The sequence below is a fragment of the Barbus barbus genome, assembly GCF_936440315.1.
Source record: "Barbus barbus genome assembly, chromosome: 7".
Lineage (NCBI taxonomy): Eukaryota > Metazoa > Chordata > Actinopteri > Cypriniformes > Cyprinidae > Barbus > Barbus barbus.
Genome location: NC_136735.1, coordinates 4,753,146 through 4,773,886, shown reverse-complemented (window position 1 = coordinate 4,773,886; position 20,741 = coordinate 4,753,146). Strand labels below are relative to the sequence as shown.

The 20,741-nt window shown below is 38.0% G+C and overlaps 1 protein-coding gene across 2 annotated transcripts; it reads right to left on the bottom strand.

Moving 5' to 3' along the window:
* Positions 1-14,839: 14,839 nt before the first annotated feature.
* LOC306872595 (uncharacterized protein) lies at positions 14,840-20,643 on the bottom strand. Of its 2 annotated transcripts, XM_079421212.1 has the most exons (6): positions 20,473-20,560; positions 16,720-17,010; positions 16,019-16,405; positions 15,811-15,914; positions 15,639-15,742; positions 14,840-15,559 (listed from the first exon to the last, which is right to left on the bottom strand). In XM_079421212.1, the coding sequence occupies exons 2-6, from the start codon at positions 16,829-16,831 to the stop codon at positions 15,424-15,426; spliced, it is 843 nt and encodes a 280-aa protein (XP_079277338.1). In that variant the 5' UTR covers positions 16,832-17,010; positions 20,473-20,560; the 3' UTR covers positions 14,840-15,423. The 2 variants fall into 2 exon arrangements, with proteins under 2 accessions (XP_079277338.1, XP_079277337.1); XM_079421211.1 differs by lacking the exon at positions 16,720-17,010 and having other exon boundaries at positions 20,473-20,643.
* Positions 20,644-20,741: the final 98 nt, after the last annotated feature.

The following is a 20,741-nucleotide window of genomic DNA, read 5'->3' as shown; positions in this document are numbered from 1 at the left end:
TCCACCCATCTCATGACGCCCTCCTTCTCTGTGTCAGACAAACCAATCCACACTCTCTCCTTGACTAATGAAGATATGAACCTCTGTGTGAACAAAAACAGAGGGGAAAATGTGATTCCTTTCATTAATTTACAGACACTCAAACAAGTGAAGTGACATTCAGCCAGGTATGGTGACCCATACTCGGAATTCGTGCTCTGCATTTAACCCATCCATCGTGCACACACACAGCAGTGAACACACACACACCGTGAACACACACCCGGAGCAGTGAGCCATTTATGCTGCAGCGCCCGGGGAGCAGTTGGGGGTTCGGTGCCTTGCTCAAGGGTGGAGATTGTGGGTGGTATTGAGGGTGGAGAGAGCGCTGGACATTCACTCCCCCCACCTACAATTCCTGCCGGTCTGAGACTCGAACCCGCAACCTTTGGATTACGAGTCCGACTCTCTAACCATTAGGCCACGACTTGTTTTTTTTCTACAGAAACAAACTCACCTGCTTCTCTTCAGTGTTGATAATGATCAGATCAGCTCCATGATCTCTGCAGTACTGCCTGCTGTCAGACCAGCTCTTCAACTCACTGGACATGAAAAAACAAACTGGGCCCTTCTTATTCAAAGAGGCAAAATCTGTCTGTAACTGATCTTTCTCAGCAGTGAGATCTCTGACTCTGTTCTCCAGTTTCTTCTGACTCAAAGAGCTGAAGTTGTTCTGCAGTTGATGTTTTTCAGTCATTATATCAGTGTAATTCTCCTGTAAGCGGTTGATAGTTTGATTGAACTCTTCAACTGTGTTCTTGTAACTCTTTATCAGGTCTCTCTCTGCTGTGATGGTGATGTGCAGCAATATGTTGTTGATCAGCAGAATAACACAAATAATCTCGAAAAACACTGTGATCAACACCAAACACCTACTTCCTCCTGACAAACATGACCAAAACACACAAATATCAATTAATAACTATTCACTCCCTTTTTTTACATATATATTATTATGATTGTTAACATTTCAAATTGCCCGGTAACTGACAGGGCTTTTAAAAGTATGCTCTTTTACAACAACAACAACGCTTCTAGAAATGCTATACAGTAAATTATGCAACCAAGAAATGTTTTTGTTAATACATGTAATATAAAAGCAGAAACACTGACACATTGTTTCTAGAAAACTGCTATTTCAATTTTATCTAACAATTTTCAGTTTCTCAACCATTAGCACCACTGTCTCTGCTTCAAATTAAACTTTCTGCTTACGGCACTTTTGAGCGTTTCCATCACTCTGCGTTTGAAGTCCAGATCTGTTATTAACATTTCCGTGTACATAAATGTTCTCAGATTCCATTATTTTTTTCTTATGTCTTGCAGTATATGTGCACAGATGGACTGTGGTCTCTTAAGTGTACCTTGTTTTTTAAATAGTGCTAAACTTACACAGGAAGTGGTTTCATTATCAGACACAGGGAAATCTAGACTTTTCTCCCATATTTTAACTCTCTGTAGACTCACACTTAGATTTAATGTATATTTTACATTCATGTAGACAAAGAAGGAATCTGTGACCAGTCACAGGTGGACTTTGCCTAAAACTGGCTAAAAACTGGACCTGTGTATTGTCATGACATTGATGTTTTGCATCGATGTCACACTCAGAGATTGAGAGAAAACAGACGTAAACAGGGACTGTGAGACCATGCCTTCATGTTTAAAGCTATTAAACACATGCTTAATTAAAGGGGTCATGACAGTTTTTTTTTCATTATTTTATTATGTTATTTTAGTAAGGTTCACTTAAAATGTTAAAAAATTATAAAATAATATATATATATATATATATATATATAATATTTTAATGTATAAACTTGCTCCAGGGAATGGCAGTGGCAAGTGACCTGGTCTTCTTGTACACAACACAGAAGAGTAACAGTGGGCAAAAACAGACCAGTTACACTATCTCCACTTCAAAATTTCTCTGTAACTGGTCTTTCTCAGCAGTGAGATCTCTGACTCTGGTCTCCAGCTCCAGGTTCTTCTGACTCAAAGAGCTGAAGTGGTTCTGCAGTTGATGTTTTTCAGTCATTATATCAGTGTAATTCTCCTGTAAGCTGTTGATAGTTTGATTGAACTCTTCAACTGTGTTCTTGTAACTCTTTATCAGGTCTCTCTCTGCTGTGACGGTGATCTGCTGCAGTATGATGAAGATCAGCAGAAGAACACAAATGAGCCCAAGACCCACTGTGATCAACACCAAACATCTACTTCCTCTTGACAAACAAGACCAAAACTCAGCAATATTCAATATTCAATAATTCACCATATATTGTAATCGAAAGGTTTAGTTTTTTCGCTATCTTCAATTGTTCGGAAAACCTACTTTGTCGAACTCGTCCTAGACGATTCGTCGAATTCTCACCAAAATTGGCTCAGATCATCTACAGACCAAGGAGGCAAAAAGTTATGGAATTCAAGTCGATTCGTCCCAGCGTTCTCGAATACCACACTAACCATTATTCCTTGGGTCATGCTGACAACACACATACCAATCATGTCATAGTAAGTCGAACTTCCTGTCCGCCATTTTGATTTCTGTTGAAAATCTACTTTTTCAAACTCCTCATAGACCGTTGGTCCGATTTTCACCAAAATTCGAATCATATCATCTTCAGACCATGCTGACAAAAAGTTATGGATTTCGTGTTGATAGACAAAACCGTTTTCACATACCACAGCAACGAATTTGAGACATGATGCCAAAGTGACACTTGAGGCCGTATCTTTGCAATGCTTTGGTATATTGACACCAATCTTTGTGTGTACTATTGTCACCTCACACAAAACACACCTCATCGATTTGACAACGGTGCCACCTGTTGGTCAAAAGCGAAAAGTGATTCAATCATATTACTGATAGTTTTAAATGATTTTTCAGCCATTTGGACTACAATAATCTTAAAATGGCTTCAATTACTCATTTCTGCAGTTGGTCTGATTCTCCATGCTATGCTTAGCTCCTCGTTTTGCCGCTGATATGCTTGGCCCTGCAATTGCTGCTTGCAGCTATATTTATTATTATTATTATTATTAGCCTATTATTGGTTATATTTTTACATTCATTTATATTAGTTTTTTCCCTTCATTTCGATCTCTTTGCTTAACGTTCTGAATAGTTTTGTAAATAACAGCCTATTGTAAATGCTCAATGTGCCAATAAAACGTTGATTGTACTGACTGGAATTTTTAATGCAGTTTAAAAGTAAAATTGAACATATTTAATTTTATTTCGGCTAATTAATAGACTATAATTATAAATACTATAGAGTTTTGTTGAGGAATGAATCATTCACGTAGTTTCATTCCCAGTCAACAATTTGATCTCCCAGGATATTCGTGATGTGGTCACGATGTGAGGTCACAGTGAGCTAAATGTGTAACCTCACAGCGCCCTCAATAGCTGCATCCCAATTCAAAGACCGCATCCTTCAGAGGACGGGTCCTTCGACGGATGCAGCCGACGTGACCTTCATAGTACGCTCCGAGTCTAGCCTTTACTTTTACTCTTCATACCGTAAGAACATTAAAGATAATACTTTACCTAAGATTTTAAATGCAACCCTCTACATTGTAAGTAAATCACTTGCATATGCGGCTAATCTTCACTCTGGGCGACTAAATAATGTCTAATATTAGCCAATGGCTAATAAACTCTCAGATTTTACTCGCCGGTGTGTGAGTTGGAGGCTAATTATAAGTTTAGCACGGATGTATTTTAACTCTCCTAACACACTGACTGACACAATTTCGCTGTGAAGCTATGGCTGCATTCCAGTATGTTGTTGTTGTTGTTTTTTCTAATGCCCTTCCTTCATTAACTTCCCTCCGTCTCACTGACTTGTCATTGCTCACATTGCACAAGGGGCCAACAAAAGGAGAACACTTGCAATGGACTTAACTGGAACATCCTCCTCTGTGGAGTTGATTTATTATTGAAACTTTTCTCCCTTGCGAATTTATAGAATGCAGCATTCTGTGTGTATATAGTTGTGTTTGGGTTGTTTTAAATAATTAAAAAAATAATTATATCATAAAGCTGTTTGTGGTGGGGGTAAATAGATTGGTGAAACTATGGATGAATGTTTGGCACAAAGGTGTGTTACTCTTCAAGTCTCAGTGTTCAGATAAGTATGTTCAATCATGTGTCCTTGACCTTCAATGTGTATATTTTTATTATACTGTATTGCAAATAGAATACAAATAATAATCAAAAACCCACATTATTGTACTCTCCTCACACTCTTTTTGGTAACACTTTATTTTGATGGTCCCTTTTAAACATTCTGTTGACCCTAAGTAATATTGCAACTACATGTCAACAAACTCTCATTAGAGTATTAGTAGACTGTCTACTTCATATCTGCTGACTCTTTATTGTGATGGTCTCCCAACAGACACTTTACTGACTCTTAGTAACTTTGCAAGTACGTCAACTTATTCTAACCCTAACCCTACCAGTCTACTAATACTCTGCTAACACTCTAATGAGAGTTAGTAGATATGTACATGCAACATTACTTACAGTCAACAGAATGTGTTAAAGGGACCATCAAAATAAAGTGAAACCCTCTTTTTTCCTGCCTTGGCTCAGTCATATTCATATTGATGGCCCATTATGGGAGGTCCTTTGTCTCTCAGGTATGAATCATGAAATATTCATGGCCAGTGTCACTCCCTTGCATACGGGCATTCTATCAGAAATTATGCTTTACAAATGTTAAATCAATATATTGTTTTCTGTGAAGGAGTGAACAGGATAATTTTCACATCATTTTGTAGCAAAAAACTCTACCTCATCCAGTTCTCAAAAGTATTTTGAACAAATATTCTGTTTGTGTTTTATGGCCTAATTTTATTGACTTAAAAATGTTTTTCACTAACCACATATCAATATTGTTTTCTCAAAAACACAAATATTTACTTTTATGCTGCTCGCATATTATTGTAGCCCAGATTGTGCTGAATACAGTGTTATCAGACTTTATACATTAATATATTTTTTTTTTTAAGATACTGAAAAAAAACGCAAATGTCAGGGTGTGTCAAAACTTCTCCAGGGTCCCAAAAAACACCCTCAGACCCCAGAGGGTTAATCTACAACATCAGGTAGGCAACATTATTTATTTTCTCATGTAACACAAGCAATCAAACCAACATTAGGCAAGTTGGTGCTTTGAAGAAAAACAGGCATGCAGAGAAACATGATTCTTAACAGAAAAAAAATTATGCCTACCTATTTCTTTGGCCTTCACTTTGGAAGTGATCTGTTGATTCTTCTGAACTTTATTTAAAACTGAAACTAAACTATAGAAAAACTAAATAAAAATATGTTCACAAAATAAAAACTAAACTAAAACTAACAAAAATATTAATGAACCTAATAAAAACTAAACTGAACTCAAAAGCAAATTTGAAAACGATATTAAAAAATTAATTAAAAAATTCAAAACTATAATAACCTTGCACTGAACTAATTTATGTAATTATAAACTAATGTTCTGACATATTTTTTTATTATGGCATCCCAGTGGTGCATGATATTAGTGCCAGGACAATCAGAAAATACAAATGATTTTTTTTATGCATGCTTTAAACAACAAGTGAGACATCAAGATTCAGCATATGACAATGGTGACAATCAACAGCTTCATGCTGCAATGCATGCTGGTAACCAGCACAATACAAAACTCTTCCATAACTCTCAGCATGCATTGCGGCATGAATAAATTATGCCACTGTATTGTCCTCTTAATTTCTTTAATTCTTACTATTTTTATGTTTGCTTTTGTTTTTGTGTTGAGGCTTAGTATCATGTTTTGTGAGGTTCAGAATTGATCTGTTTATTCATTTTGTTGATTGTCACCGTTATTGAGATTTATACGCTGATTTTTTATGTGTTTTATTTATTTTTTTGGAGTAATGTGTTTAACAATCTTTCATAACAGCCTGTTCATTCTTCTGTTTTAATGTATTGTTATATTATACATAGAAGCAAAACCACAACAATGGGATGAACCCTATCTCTCACAAAACCCTTTTTTCTTCGCCGAGCATGGGAAATCATTCCAGTTGTTCAGGATGGGATTTGAAGGCATCAGTTCAATACAGTCTTCACTTCCACCTTGGTCATTCGGCTCACCACTGAGCCAAAACCTATACAGCATGTATCAGATGTTCAGTTTTTCAGGAGCACACATTTATAAATCAACAATACTCACAGTATAGCAGAATGTTTTGAGAATAACCTAAAGTGTACAAAAGCTTTAGCACAAGTGAAAATGTGGAAAAAGAATAAGAGAGGAGTTTTCTTAATAGAAATGACAGTATTTGAAGTGGTTTTTGTTGTGATTGTGGAAGAGTTTTGTCTTTGTCTGTTTTCTGGAGGTTAATGTTTAGCTCTTACCCTCTATTAAGTGGTGAATTATCCACCCATTTCATGTTGCCTTCGTTCTCTCTGTCAGACAAACCAATCCACACTCTCTCCTTGCTGAATGAAGAGATGAACCTCTGTGTGTGGATAGGAATAACAAGGAATAAATGTGATTCCTCTCATTCATTAACAGACACTCACACAAACTCACCTGCTTGTCTTCAGTGTTGATAATGACCAGATCACCTCCATGATCCCTGCAGTACTGCCTGCTGTCAGACCAGCTCATCTCCTCATTGGACATGAAAAAACGACCTGAACCACACAAAAACATGCACTTTTTAAAATGTGTACATAAAACACACACACAAAAAAAAAGAAACAAAAATGTCTGTACTGACCTCTTTTAGATGCTTCTGTCATCAGCTCCTCACTCGGAGACGTGACTCTGCTTTCTAACTCAGTTTTCTCTTGACTCAAAGAGTTGAAGTTCTTCTGTAACTGGCTTTTCTCAGCAGTGAGATTGTTGACTCTGGTCTCCAGCTCCAGTTTCTTCTGACTCAAAGAGCTGAAGTTGCTCTGTAACTGGCTTTTCTCAGCAGTGAGATTGTTGACTCTGGTCTCCAGCTCCAGTTTCTTCTGACTCAAAGAGCTGAAGTTGCTCTGTAACTGGCTTTTCTCAGCAGTGAGATTGTTGACTCTGGTCTCCAGCTCCAGTTTCTTCTGACTCAAAGAGCTGAAGTTGCTCTGTAACTGGCTTTTCTCAGCAGTGAGATTGTTGACTCTGGTCTCCAGCTCCAGTTTCTTCTGACTCAAAGAGCTGAAGTTGCTCTGTAACTGGCTTTTCTCAGCAGTGAGATTGTTGACTCTGGTCTCCAGCTCCAGTTTCTTCTGACTCAAAGAGCTGAAGTTGCTCTGTAACTGGCTTTTCTCAGCAGTGAGATTGTTGACTCTGGTCTCCAGCTCCAGTTTCTTCTGACTCAAAGAGCTGAAGTTGCTCTGTAACTGGCTTTTCTCAGAAGTGAGATTGTTGACTCTGGTCTCCAGCTCCAGTTTCTTCTGACTCAAAGAGCTGAAGTTGCTCTGTAACTGGCTTTTCTCAGCAGTGAGATTGTTGACTCTGGTCTCCAGCTCCAGTTTCTTCTGACTCAAAGAGCTGAAGTTGCTCTGTAACTGGCTTTTCTCAGCAGTGAGATTGTTGACTCTGGTCTCCAGCTCCAGTTTCTTCTGACTCAAAGAGCTGAAGTTGCTCTGTAACTGGCTTTTCTCAGCAGTGAGATTGTTGACTCTGGTCTCCAGCTCCAGTTTCTTCTGACTCAAAGAGCTGACGTTGCTCTGTAACTGGCTTTTCTCAGCAGTGAGATTGTTGACTCTGGTCTCCAGCTCCAGTTTCTTCTGACTCAAAGAGCTGAAGTTGCTCTGTAACTGGCTTTTCTCAGAAGTGAGATTGTTGACTCTGGTCTCCAGCTCCAGTTTCTTCTGACTCAAAGAGCTGAAGTTGCTCTGTAACTGGCTTTTCTCAGCAGTGAGATTGTTGACTCTGGTCTCCAGCTCCAGTTTCTTCTGACTCAAAGAGCTGAAGTTGCTCTGTAACTGGCTTTTCTCAGCAGTGAGATTGTTGACTCTGGTCTCCAGCTCCAGTTTCTTCTGACTCAAAGAGCTGAAGTTGCTCTGTAACTGGCTTTTCTCAGCAGTGAGATCTCTGACTCTGGTCTCCAGCTCCAGTTTCTTCTGACTCAAAGAAATGAAGTTCCTCTGTAACTGGCTTTTCTCAGCAGTGATATTGTTGACTCTGGTCTGCAGCTCCAGTTTCTTCTGACTCAAAGAGTTGAAGTTGCTCTGTAACTGGCTTTTCTCAGCAGTGATATTGTTGACTCTGGTCTCCAGCTCCAGTTTCTTCTGACTCAAAGAGTTGAAGTTGCTCTGTAACTGGCTTTTCTCAGCAGTGAGATTGTTGACTCTGGTCTCCAGCTCCAGTTTCTCTTGACTCAAAGAGTTGAAGTTGCTCTGTAACTGGCTTTTCTCAGCAGTGAGATTGTTGACTCTGGTCTCCAGCTCCAGTTTCTTCTGACTCAAAGAGCTGACGTTGCTCTGTAACTGGCTTTTCTCAGCAGTGAGATTGTTGACTCTGGTCTCCAGCTCCAGTTTCTTCTGACTCAAAGAGCTGAAGTTGCTCTGTAACTGGCTTTTCTCAGTAACGAGATCTTTGACTCTAGTCTCCAGCTCCAGTTTCATCTGACTTAATGCATTGAAGTTGCTCTGTATCTGGCTTTTCTCAGCAGTGAGATTGTTGACTCTGGTCTCCAGCTCCAGTTTATTCTGACTCAAAGAACTGAAGTTGCTCTGTAACTGGCTTTTCTCAGTAATGAGATCATTGACTCTGGTCTCCAACTGGCTTTTCTCTGTAACGAGATCTTTGACTCTAGTCTCCAGCTCCAGTTTCATCTGACTTAATGCATTGAAGTTGCTCTGTATCTGGCTTTTCTCTGTAGCAAGATCTTTGACTCTGTTCTCTAGCTCCAGTTTCGTTTGACTCAAAGGGTTGAAGTTGCTCTGTAACTGGCTTTTCTCAGCAGTGAGATCACTGACTTTGGTCTCTAGCTCCAGGTTCTTCTGACTCAAATAATTGAAGTTGCTCTGTAACTGGCTTTTCTCAGCAGTGAGATCTCTGACTCTCATCTCCAGCTCCAGGTTCTTCTGACTCAAAGAGTTGAAGCTGTTCTGTAACTGGTCTTTCTCCATTTGATCTCTTGAACTGGACTGTAACATGTGTGTAGCTTGTACTTCTCTCTCTGCCATGAGCTTGATATGCAGTACTACAATGGCAGACGCCAAGAAAATGCACATGAGACCAAAGCACACTGTGCTCAACACAACACACTTATTACCTACTGACAAACCTCCTGCCAAACAAGAAAACAACAAAATTAAAATTAAAATCACAATCAATTTTCTTTTTGAAATAGAAAGTCTTTAAGGAATATGTTCACTATTAAAAGTGCACTTGTAAAAATCATATATCCATATGACATATGCATTTGACTTCATCACACTACATGTCTTACTGTGGTTTAGAGCTCTTGATTCATTGAAGCTGAGTTTCTGGTCCTTGTTTGCATAAGTATCTCTGTCCAGTCCCCTCTCACTGTACTTGCTGCTCGTCTCGAGGTCGTCATTTTTATAAACACTCACTAGTTCCATGATCACTTCTCTTCAGCTGTGGACTTTGTGAGAATGAGTGGAGGGTTTAATATAGAGAATGTCCCCTAGAATTTACATATTGCTGACTGTCAAGAATGCCAACGTGATGAACTATACAGCTTCACAACAAAAATGATGGGTTCAAGAAATCTCCCCTCCCCCCTTTATTTTGCAGAAACTTCATTTTAGCCAGGGTCCAAACTCAGCTGTAAAAAAATACAATATTTGTTATTGGTCTTATAATAATAATATCTGCATCTATTTTAATTAAAACAATTCTGTAAAAATATACAGCATGAAAAGTTTTTTTTTCTTGAATAGTGACAAACAGCAAAGCTTATTATGCCACTTTCTTTACATACTGATGAATATCAGTAAAATAATTATTGTTTTTATTGTGGATTTTTGTGAATTTGCTTTCAAATCTTCCAAAACAACTACTGAAGTTTTTAAAATCATACATACATTTTTTAAACACCATAGAGAAGCATTAAAAATAAACTTGTTACTTCTGTATGTGCACTTATTCCACAAAGTCCATTCTGACCTTTCTATGTGAGTATTATTTGGGCTGAGTGTCACTATGAGGTGATGAACTACAGACTGATGTGCTGTACTATACTCAAATGCACATTTCTCTCCAAAAAGGCGGATGCTATTTTGCTTACATTTAATTGATTTTAATTTTACATCCTGCTGAGCTTGAATTATTGGAAAACTGAACTTGCACAACATAAGGTTCAGCACATAACATAAAATAGGGTTACTCTGAAGTAAACATTATAATCAAGTAGCTGAGTTTAAAATTGCATATCGCCATCAATAATCATTACTTTCTAAATAAAGTAAAATTGTAATGTTGTTTGTGGAGTTGTTTAATCAGATCTTCAGAGATGTCTTGTATTTCAGTTGAGTTCATCTAAGACTGTGGTTGAAGTTAGTTGTAGTTCTTGTTTCTCTTTCATTCAGTGATTCTGCTTGTTAACAGCAAATGTTATCTATAAGGAGAGTAAATATTTAACTGAACTGTATTATTTTGCACAAGAGAGATCTGTTAGACCAGTACACGTGAACTGGGGAATGTCTGTGAGGCTTTCTCTGCCATATCATGCATTGCCTTGGCTGTAACTTCATTTAAACGCTGGAGGTCATTCGTACCTGTATGAATGATAATACGTTGCGGGCTGCCGAGATCATCACTAGTGAGCAGTTCATGAACACGTTTTGTGCTTATGCAGTGGAGCACTAGAACCCACTGTCTGGGGAAGAGTTTCTTGGGTTCAATGTTCTTTCCGATTGAGTCCATCAGAAGAACTACAGAGGCCTGAGTCACTGGTGTTCTGTGGGACGGTGGCGGTGTGTGAGTGCGCTTCTTCACATGGCCATTCACTGTGTCTGGAGCTGTGTGACGTCACTTCATGATGGAGTTGTGAACTACTCTCAGTGCAGTTGTTGTTGGGAGATTCACTTTCCCTGTTTTTCAGCTGTAAACACATTGCAGTCTGTTTTTTTCAGCTTTTCTTATAACTCGTGGATGTTTTTTGTGAACTTTCTTTCTCTCTGTATTGAGTCCTTTTTCATTTTTGACATTTCAGCCTTAAGTTTCATGTTGACGTTATGCAAATCCTTAACTTCAGCCTTAATATTATTGAAGTAAATTCACCTGGGCGGCTCAGGATTAGCTGCTTTAATTCTGACACCTCCATCTCTAGAAGAGCCATTTTCTCAGGAAGATACTGAAGATAACTGGACGCATGTGTGGCCTGCTCAGTCATCAGATGGGATCGGAAATGTACTGACTGGAGAGAAGGGCAAAACTTAAACTAATGTTTTTTTTCAATGTAATTTCCAATTATAATTGCAAAGCAACTCACAGACACTGTCCAAAAATCATGAAAATAAAAAAATCTTCACTGAAAAAGTGTTTAATTAAATGATAAAATAACCAGAGGTGGAAAGTCCAGGGGCAAAAGAGTAAAAGTCCTGCCATATGTTTATTCCACCCATGAACTCAGCAGCTGATTTCACCAGAGGAGGAACCAAGTCATTCCTTTCAAGTCACAAGCAAGTCTCAAGTCAAATCCCAAGTCCTCAAAGAGTTAAAGTTAATGATATAATTAAGTGACTAATTAAATGAGGATTGAGCATTAGCCACAACCTAATAATGGAGGTAATCAAATAAATTTGCTTCTAATTAATTGCAAAAACAGCAAACATTTGTGCAATGCTGATTCAAACCTTGAAGTAGCAGATTATCTTATGCTTTTGAAGTATGAATGTTCTTGGTTTAAATCTCTCTGGTTTTAGCTTTTTTGTCTTTGGTTTGTTAACTACATTTGACAAGTCAAGGGGAAAAAATTACCACTGTTGAGATTTATATGTTGGTTCTTGATGTCTGTGTGTGTCTAAAATGAACTGGATGTCAAATTGTTATATGCATTACATATATTTAAAACTCATTCACATCCACTATTAGAGAAACACTTTGCTTGAATGCCATAGTGTTTTAGAGCTGATTATGTAAAACCTAAAAGAAACAATTAAAAATGTAGTTTTGGAGATAATCATAACAGCTCATGGTGACTATCTAATCACTGTAGAGCATTGATCTCTCTGCTTCACAACACCACATGCATTGCTACAAAGAGAGCTCTAACACAAGAGTCAATGGTCAAGAGCCCAACTAAAGCAAACACTGATCTCCGTGATGGTGACATCATTTTAACAAGTAAAACGTCAACATCTGATCCTCTGTAATTCTTAATAACAGCAGGTGTTCATCACTAATGCACAATCATCATTTAATTAGTCACTTAATTATCTCATCAGTGAAATCAGCTGCTGAGTTCATGGGTGGAACAAATATATAGCAGGACTTTTACTTTCTGACCCCTTGACTATCCAACTGTCTGTAATATATCTGCTTGTTTTACACTCTTTGGCCACCAGGTGGTATTGTGAGCAAATTAAGCCTCTAGAAATTAACACTTTTGTGAACCACTTGGCTGAAAAGCTTAAAGCTTCATGAGGCTTCATCTATAAATGATATGATTATATCAGTATAAATGATCTCTAAATTAATCTTAAATGATGGTAAAAATATATCCATTTGACCACATTTGAACTAGTTTTTAAACCTTGTATGGAGGTTCCATGAATGTCTTTCAGTCATTCTTGAAACATGGGACAAAACATGTCCAGCAATTGAAAACTTTTAAAAAAAGAGCTTGTTTTATCAAAACCAACACTTAATAATATCTCATATCAACGCAAGGTTGTTTTTCAGTGACACATGCATGTTTCATAAGGTTTTAAAGTTTTGTCCCCACTTTTTGTCAACACTGTCAGACATTCATTCAAATGTAATAAAATCAATGAATATCAGGGGCAGCTGTCACTCTAAAGGACCCCTTGCCACAGTCCTCCTCTGCAGACTACATCACTGTCAGACAGACTCTGGTCAGTTTTATAGTTTTAGAATATTTTAAATCCTAATGTTAATATTTCATGTGTCACAACCATGATACGTCAACACCATCTTCCATTTTCTGAGGAAATTATTTGATATATTTAGATCATTTTATTCTCCTGAAGCAGGTTCCATTAGCATCTAGTATCAACAGAAAAAATAAAATGGCTACTACATGAACTCCATTTGTTTTGTGAAAGAAATGCCAAATGTGTCAACACCGTCAGATATCACCACATCAAGATTTTGTGTTCCAATAATATATCAAAATACTTAAATGTGACTCTTGAATAAAAGCTTTATAAACAATAACATACTCACTGCCTGTTGTGGTTGTTTTAACACAGTAATTGTTTGATTCAATGTATTTGATAATTAAAAATACTACAAATTCAGGTTTTCGTCACCACCGTCAGATGCGTCAACTCCGTCAGTTCTGTCACCTCCGTCAGATGACTATTTTGATAATATTTCATTATGATATTTTATATTTGTTGTGGAATTGTTGGTCGCATGTGAAAGTGTAATCTGTTTGCTAACATGAGAATGTGTTTTGAAATGTTAAAAACATCTTGAATGCTGTTAAAGATAAAGTTGAAATTATATTACACAGTCCAAGGTAAAAAAAGCACATTTTGTTTAAAAAAGTTGGGAGGTTGCATCAACTACAGTAGCCCCTGGGAGACAGGCCAAGACTTAGTTACTATCCTAAGCGCTTGGTCGTATCCCCTTAAAGGAATATCTTCTTCTGATTCCAAGCCTTTGAGCTCTACCCTGGGTCCAGGAGGCCCAGCCCCTAACAGGTAAGTTCTGGGGTATGCAGCTCAGGCCTCTGGCCGAAGGGGATAATGTCACTGACAGCCGTCGTACCATCCCAGGGGCAACTTCCTTAGCCAGGTAGAGTTGGTACTTAGTGCTCGCATTATGTGCTTGGCTTGCACTCCCCTCAGCATGGTGGCGTGGGTATTCTGTTCCCCATAGCGACCCCTAGAGGATGCAGTTTGAAGTTCCCTCGAAAAGGAATGTCTCAGGTTACATATGTAACCATGGTTCCCTGAGAGTAGGGAATGAGACACTGCGTCCTCTAGGTTCGGTGCCATGCTTCGGACTCAAGCTTCAGACGAAGAAGTGAATGGCGTATTTTCCCGGTGCCCCTTTATACTGTGGTCGTGCCGGTAGTGAAATCATAGGCTGTCGCCAACCAACATGTGGTGTTTTTATATATATGCTTCTGACATGGGTCACGCTAACGGCATTCCCCATAGCGACCCCTTAGACGACGCAGTGTCTCGTTCCCTACTCTCAGGGAACCATGGTTACATATGTAACCTGAGACATTTTTTTATAACTCATCCATTTAAATTATATTAAGCCTTAAAGTTCTGCATAATTAAGGGCATAGCCTCTTGAGTGATAGGTGGATTGCCACTGCTGTCACCGCTGTTGAGCTAGGCGGGTGTGGTTTCAGCAACCAGCTCCCGCGTCTTTACCCACTTTTGATTATCCGGGACTGATGTGCTGCCAACGGCCAGCTCCGCTCACTCTGGAATTTAAAAAGGCTATTCAGAAACCTACAGGGGACGTCATCGACACTATGTCCATGTTTTTATACAGTCTTATGATTTGAGACACTGTCCTTGATATTCATGATCTTTCTTGAAGCGTCATCAGCTGTGCTCAGTGGATCTGCCCTAACAGTTTGGTTATTTAAGACATTCATAATAAATGTAAATAAAGCAAGATGCCCTGTTGAAATTTATGATGTCGTTTATTAATCATAAGGTAAAACATAAATTGTCAGATGAGAAGGGCAGGTGAATTCATACATACATCAGATTTTTCGACAAGAAACACTTCTACATAGGATACACCTGTGTATCCTCACTCATTTCTTCTCTTGAAGTTTCCTCGCCTCTTCATGGTGCAATTAGGAAATTGAGATGTACATCAACACGGGTAACTTTGATCAGTTTCTGGGTCATGGGCTCGAGGACAGAGAAGCGAGGAAACGAGGAAACGAGGAAGCATCAATCTGAGTATTGAGAAGCACCCAAAGAATGAAGTATGAAATGAAAACCAAAATGTCAAGTTCACAATGGTAATGATGGTAATTGAAAATTTTATTCAGAGAGAAAGCGATTCAACTCAAAAGCTGTTTTACAGACACTCAATATCAGAATAACAGGGTCAAATCAATCAGAAAATAATGACAATTTCACATTTTCCCTCAAACTCATATCAGTTGACTGTTTTAAAAGGCTGGGACTTGAAATCTGAAATCATGCATTGACAATAAAAATTATTATATTATATACAGTTATAGACGGGATGAATCCTATTTCTCACAAAACCATTTTCTCTTCTCTGAGCATGGCAGATCATTCCAGTTGTTCAGGATGGGATTTGAAGGGATCAGTTCAATACAGTCCTCTTCTCCATCTTGGTCATTCGGCTCACCTTTGAGCCAAAATCTGAACAACATGTATCCAATGTTCAGTTTTTCAGGACAACAAATGTATGAATCAACACACAGTGATGTTTAGCACTTACCCTTGTTTCAGTGGTGAATTATCCACCCATTTCATGACGCCCTCCTGCTCTTTGTCAGACAAACCAATCCACACTCTCTCCTTAATGAATGAAGATATGTGTCTCTGCGTGAACAAAAACAGGAATAAGTGTGATTCCTCTCATTCATTAACAGACACTCACACAAACTCACCTGCTTCTCTTCAGTGTTGATAATGATCAGATCACCTCCATGATCTCTGCAGTACTGCCTGCTGTCAGACCAGCTCTTCAACTCACTGGATATGAAAAACCAACCTGAACCACACAAAAGCACACACTGAGAAACATGTACTTTATAAAACCGTGTACATTAAAGATAAACAAGCAAAGAAACAACAACAAATCATATTTGTACTGACCTTGTTTAGATGCTTCTCTCTTCAGTTCCTCACTCAGAGAAGTGACTTTGGTTTCTAATTCCAGTTTCTTCTGACTCAAAGAGCTGAAGTTCCTCTGTAACTGGCTTTTCTCAGCAGTGAGATCTTTGACTCTGGTCTCCAGCTCCAGTTTCTTCTGACTCAAAGAGCTGAAGTTGTTCTGCAGTTGATGTTTTTCAGTCATTATATCAGTGTAATTATCCTGTAAGCTGTTGATAGTTTGATTGCACTCTTCAGCTGTGTTCTTGTAACTCTTTATCAGGTCTCTCTCTGCTGTGACGGTGATGTGCTGCAGTATCATGAAGACCAGCAGAAGAACACAAATGAGCCCGAGACCCACTGTGATCAACACCAAACATCTACTTCCTCCTGACAAACACGACACAAAACACACAAATATCAGTTAATACTCTTCATGGTATTAGAATTATGTTTATAATTAACCTCCTGATGTAATCTACTTTTGCCTTTAGTTATAAGACAAACATTGCCACACAATAAAATATCCAACGAAGGACATGTGGAAAAGTAAATAAAAAAACAATTTAATTAATACATTTATTATAGAAGCAAAAACAGTTAGGGTACATATTGTTCTTAGAAAAAAAATATTTTAACTTGTATGTAGTTTTCATTTCCTCATTAGTGACACCATTTCTGCTGTAAAGTAATTTTCTGCTTACTGCGGTTTAGATCTTTTCCTTCGTCCTGGCCGTGACTCTGAGCTTTAGGTTCAGTTTTGTTCTTAATATCCCTGCGGTCAACATTTCCATAAACGGGCTCTAAATCCATCATTCACTGTGTCTGATAGTTCGTCTGTGAACACTCAAATAAACTCAAACAGCCTTAAACAGGCCAAACTGGATCTTTATATAGATGATGTAGGAAACACAGCAGCAAGTGCTCTGGGTGCTTCTCTCTTCTCAGACTGATGCTTCCTCATTTCATTACTTCTGTCCTCCAGCCCGTGACCCCTAAAATGGATCAGATTAAGCCATCTTGAAGGACATTTACATTTCTAATCTCTAATCATCTCTGTGTCAAACATTTAGCTTACTGCACTTTCACATTTTTCTTTTAGCCTGTCTTTGACAATATATTTGAAGTCTTGTTGTGAGATTAATATTCCTGTACTGAACATAAAAGGTTCCTGATTTCATTATTTGCTGTTACTTACAGTAGAGTACAGTATGTGTGCACAGATGAGGTGTGCTCTTTATAATGTGTAGCGTGTTTTTAAATAGAGCAAACCCTTCACAGGAAGTGGTTTCATTAGTTCATACTTTAATTTTTATTAGCAGCTAAAATATCCAACAAGAGGAACCTGTGACCATCAAAATCGACTCAAACACCCCAAAGAGGCCTAACTGGGCCTTTGTATTGATGACAAGTGACTGGAACTGAAAGGCCTATGTCCTACATCATCTGCTGGAACGCCACTCTCTCGTGAAGGTGTGTATGACAGTTAGCAAAAATGAGAGATTATGGTTTATAAATTTTTTTTACACAAACACATCACTTCACTTCAGAAGGCCTTTAACAACCCCTCGGAGCTGTGTGGAGTACTTTTTATGATAGATGGATTGACTTTTTTGGGCTTTAAAATCTCCACATTCACTGCCATTATAAAGCTTGGAACAGCCATGACTTTTTAAAATATAACTCTGATTATTCGCCTTAAATAATGGGGCTGTTTTCATTTTTGGGTGAACTATCCCTTTAATAATGATTTTAATCAGCACCACTGTGACTTTAAGAGAAAGAGAGGATGATGAGAGATTGTGGGATGACGACTTCCTGTTTACAGCTAATAAACTCAAAAGGGTGACAACAAGTCATGTTTTCATTTTCTCAGTAGATGTCACTGTTCTTCCATTTTAACTAAAATTATATAAATAACTTGGAGTTGAATTTGAATGACAGAAGATCAGCAGATCCTATGTTATAGCCAGGAAACTCAATAATGAATCTGGCATTTATCAACAATTATAGTCATTGAATCTGATCTCCAACCTCAGTTCTCAAAGAGTTGAAGTTGCCTTGCAGTGTATGCCTTTCAGTAGTTTGACCACTGTAACTGGCCTGCAGTCTAAAATTTAATCTGAGCATGAGCGATCATTTATCATATCAACAGAGCTGACAATTCACAAATTAACATGTTTGGCTGTACTAAAGAAATATTAAGTGCTAACAACAGCAATCAATTAGCAAAATGTGTTTTTTTAAACTTTACTGATTTTAGATTTTTAGTAGTTAGTCTTTAATAAATATATATTTTTTATTAATCACAGAGAATTACTTTTACTCATTAAAAGTACTCACGTACCTATTGCACAGATTTACAGCTCTGAGTGAATTAATATTCAATAGTCTATATGGCTGCAATAATTAATTAATCTAAATTCATCCTGTAAACAGATAAGAACACACAATCAGGGTGTGGATACATAAATAATTGGATTTTAAATATCTGATGTCACGGACACCATTTACTATAAGATAGGAACCTTTAAAAACGGTATAAGAGAATCAGTATAGGCTCAAATAACACATTGCGCTTACCATGAAAATATTTTATTAGCACTTTATAGTCTAACTTTGTGACGCATTGAGCAACATAGGCTATAACTCATCTCTTTAAACAACAACAAAATATGGTTGTGCTTTAAAATGTAAAATCAGCCGCTTATGTTAGTGTTTGTCCATTTCTAAAATACAGTAAATTATCATCATTTGCGCATAAAATCCCAATTTGGTGCTGCCGCGGTCTGCCTTAATCTGGAGTTAGCCCATAATATTTCTGTAATATGGCCAAATCAATTACAAAATTGTACACAATAGAATGCACTTGTTTGGGTCTGCACCAATAAGATGTGCCGTGTTATAAACCAATGGAATTGGGGTGGGCGGAGCGGCACGTGTCGCCGCGCTCCAGTGTGTCGCCCCGTCCCAATCGTCCAGATTGCACTCTGGAGTACTTGAATCCTTCGCCAAAGCGCAATGAACTGTGGGCAATTTAGCCATTAGTGTGCTTGGATCCACACTTCAAAAATCGACCTGAAATAGTAGACCATCCGGGGACTTTTGGCATACTCTTTTCAACACACTATGCTTTGGGACACACTGTAATCCCACATACTATTTAGGATGGATAGTATGAACATTGGGGCGCAGGGTCAGTCTGACTTATGTTTCTCTTCCTCTCTGATCACTTCAGTCTGATTAACCCTGCTCTCTGCTGCGGCTGGACTGGACTGGCAATAAACCAGATATACAAGATTATACAACAGGGTGCATTCATCCCCGAAAAAAACGGTGCAAAATGTTTATTAAACGGAAACGGTGATGCATTGAACACCCTGTTCTGATCACTGACTCTGGTCTTCAACTGGCTTGTCTCTGTGGTGAGATCTTTGACTCTGGTCTCCAGCTCCAGCTTTTTCTGATTCAAAAAGTTGAAGCTGTTCTGTAACTGGTTTTTCTCCATTTGATCTCTTGAACTGGACTGTAACGTGTGTAGCTTGTACGTCTCTCTCTGCCAAAACGCAATGGCAGCAGCAAGGAAAATGCACATGAGGCCAAAGCACACAGTGCTCAACACAACACACTTATTTCCTACTGACAAACCTCCTGCCAAACAGGAAAACAACAACATTCAAATGAAAATTGCAATACATTTTCTTATTGAAATATAAAGTCTTTAAGGAATATGTTCACTGTAAAAAAAATTCCATAAAATTTACGGTAAAAAACTGGATGCTGTGGTTGCCAGAATTCCACCGTAAAAAGTATGGTAGCAACGTTTTAGGTTTCACAATTTTAACTTAAATTTACAGTTAAATACCGCAATTTCTTTAACTGATATAATCTTGATACACCAACCTATTAAAGTACTGAAATCTGTTTTGTTCCTTTGATATACACTGATAACCACCAAATACAGGTGATGATGAGCAAGTCACATGTTGAGCCAAAGCCCATCACAAGCAACTTTTAAACAATATCATATACAGAAGGTGCACAGTGTCATTCACACAAGCACTAAACACCATCATGGTGAGACTCATTAAACTGAAATATGCTATAAACATTAATTTAACAACATTAGATGTAACATACAAACCTAATAAACATAACTGATAAGAAAAAAACTAAGAAGAAACATAGTTATTTCAAAGAAAAAACGTCAAATTCAAACAGAATTTGAAATGGAACGCAGGGAATTCTGGGAACGTCAGTTTACGGTTTTTCCCTGTAAATTTTACAGGAACTTTCCATTAACCATGTAACAGGTTTTTACCGTAGGATTTTCACAGTTTTTTACCATTAAAATCACGATAATTTTTTACAGTGTTCACTATTAAAAGTGCACTTGTAAAAATCATAAATTCATATGAAATATGCATATCACTTCTGCATCACACTACATGTCTTACTGTGGTTTAGAGCTCTTGATTCATTGAAGCTGAGTTTCTGGTCCTTGTTTGCATAAGTATCTCTGTCCAGTCCCCTCTCACTGTACTTGCTGCTCGTCTCGAGGTCGTCATATTTATAAACACTCACTAGTTCCATGATCACTTCTCTTCAGCTGTGGACTTTGTGAGTATGAGTGGAGGGTTTAACACAGAGAATGTCCCCTAGAATTTGCATATTGCTGACTGTCAAGAATGCAAACTTTGATGAACTATACAGCTTCACAACAAAA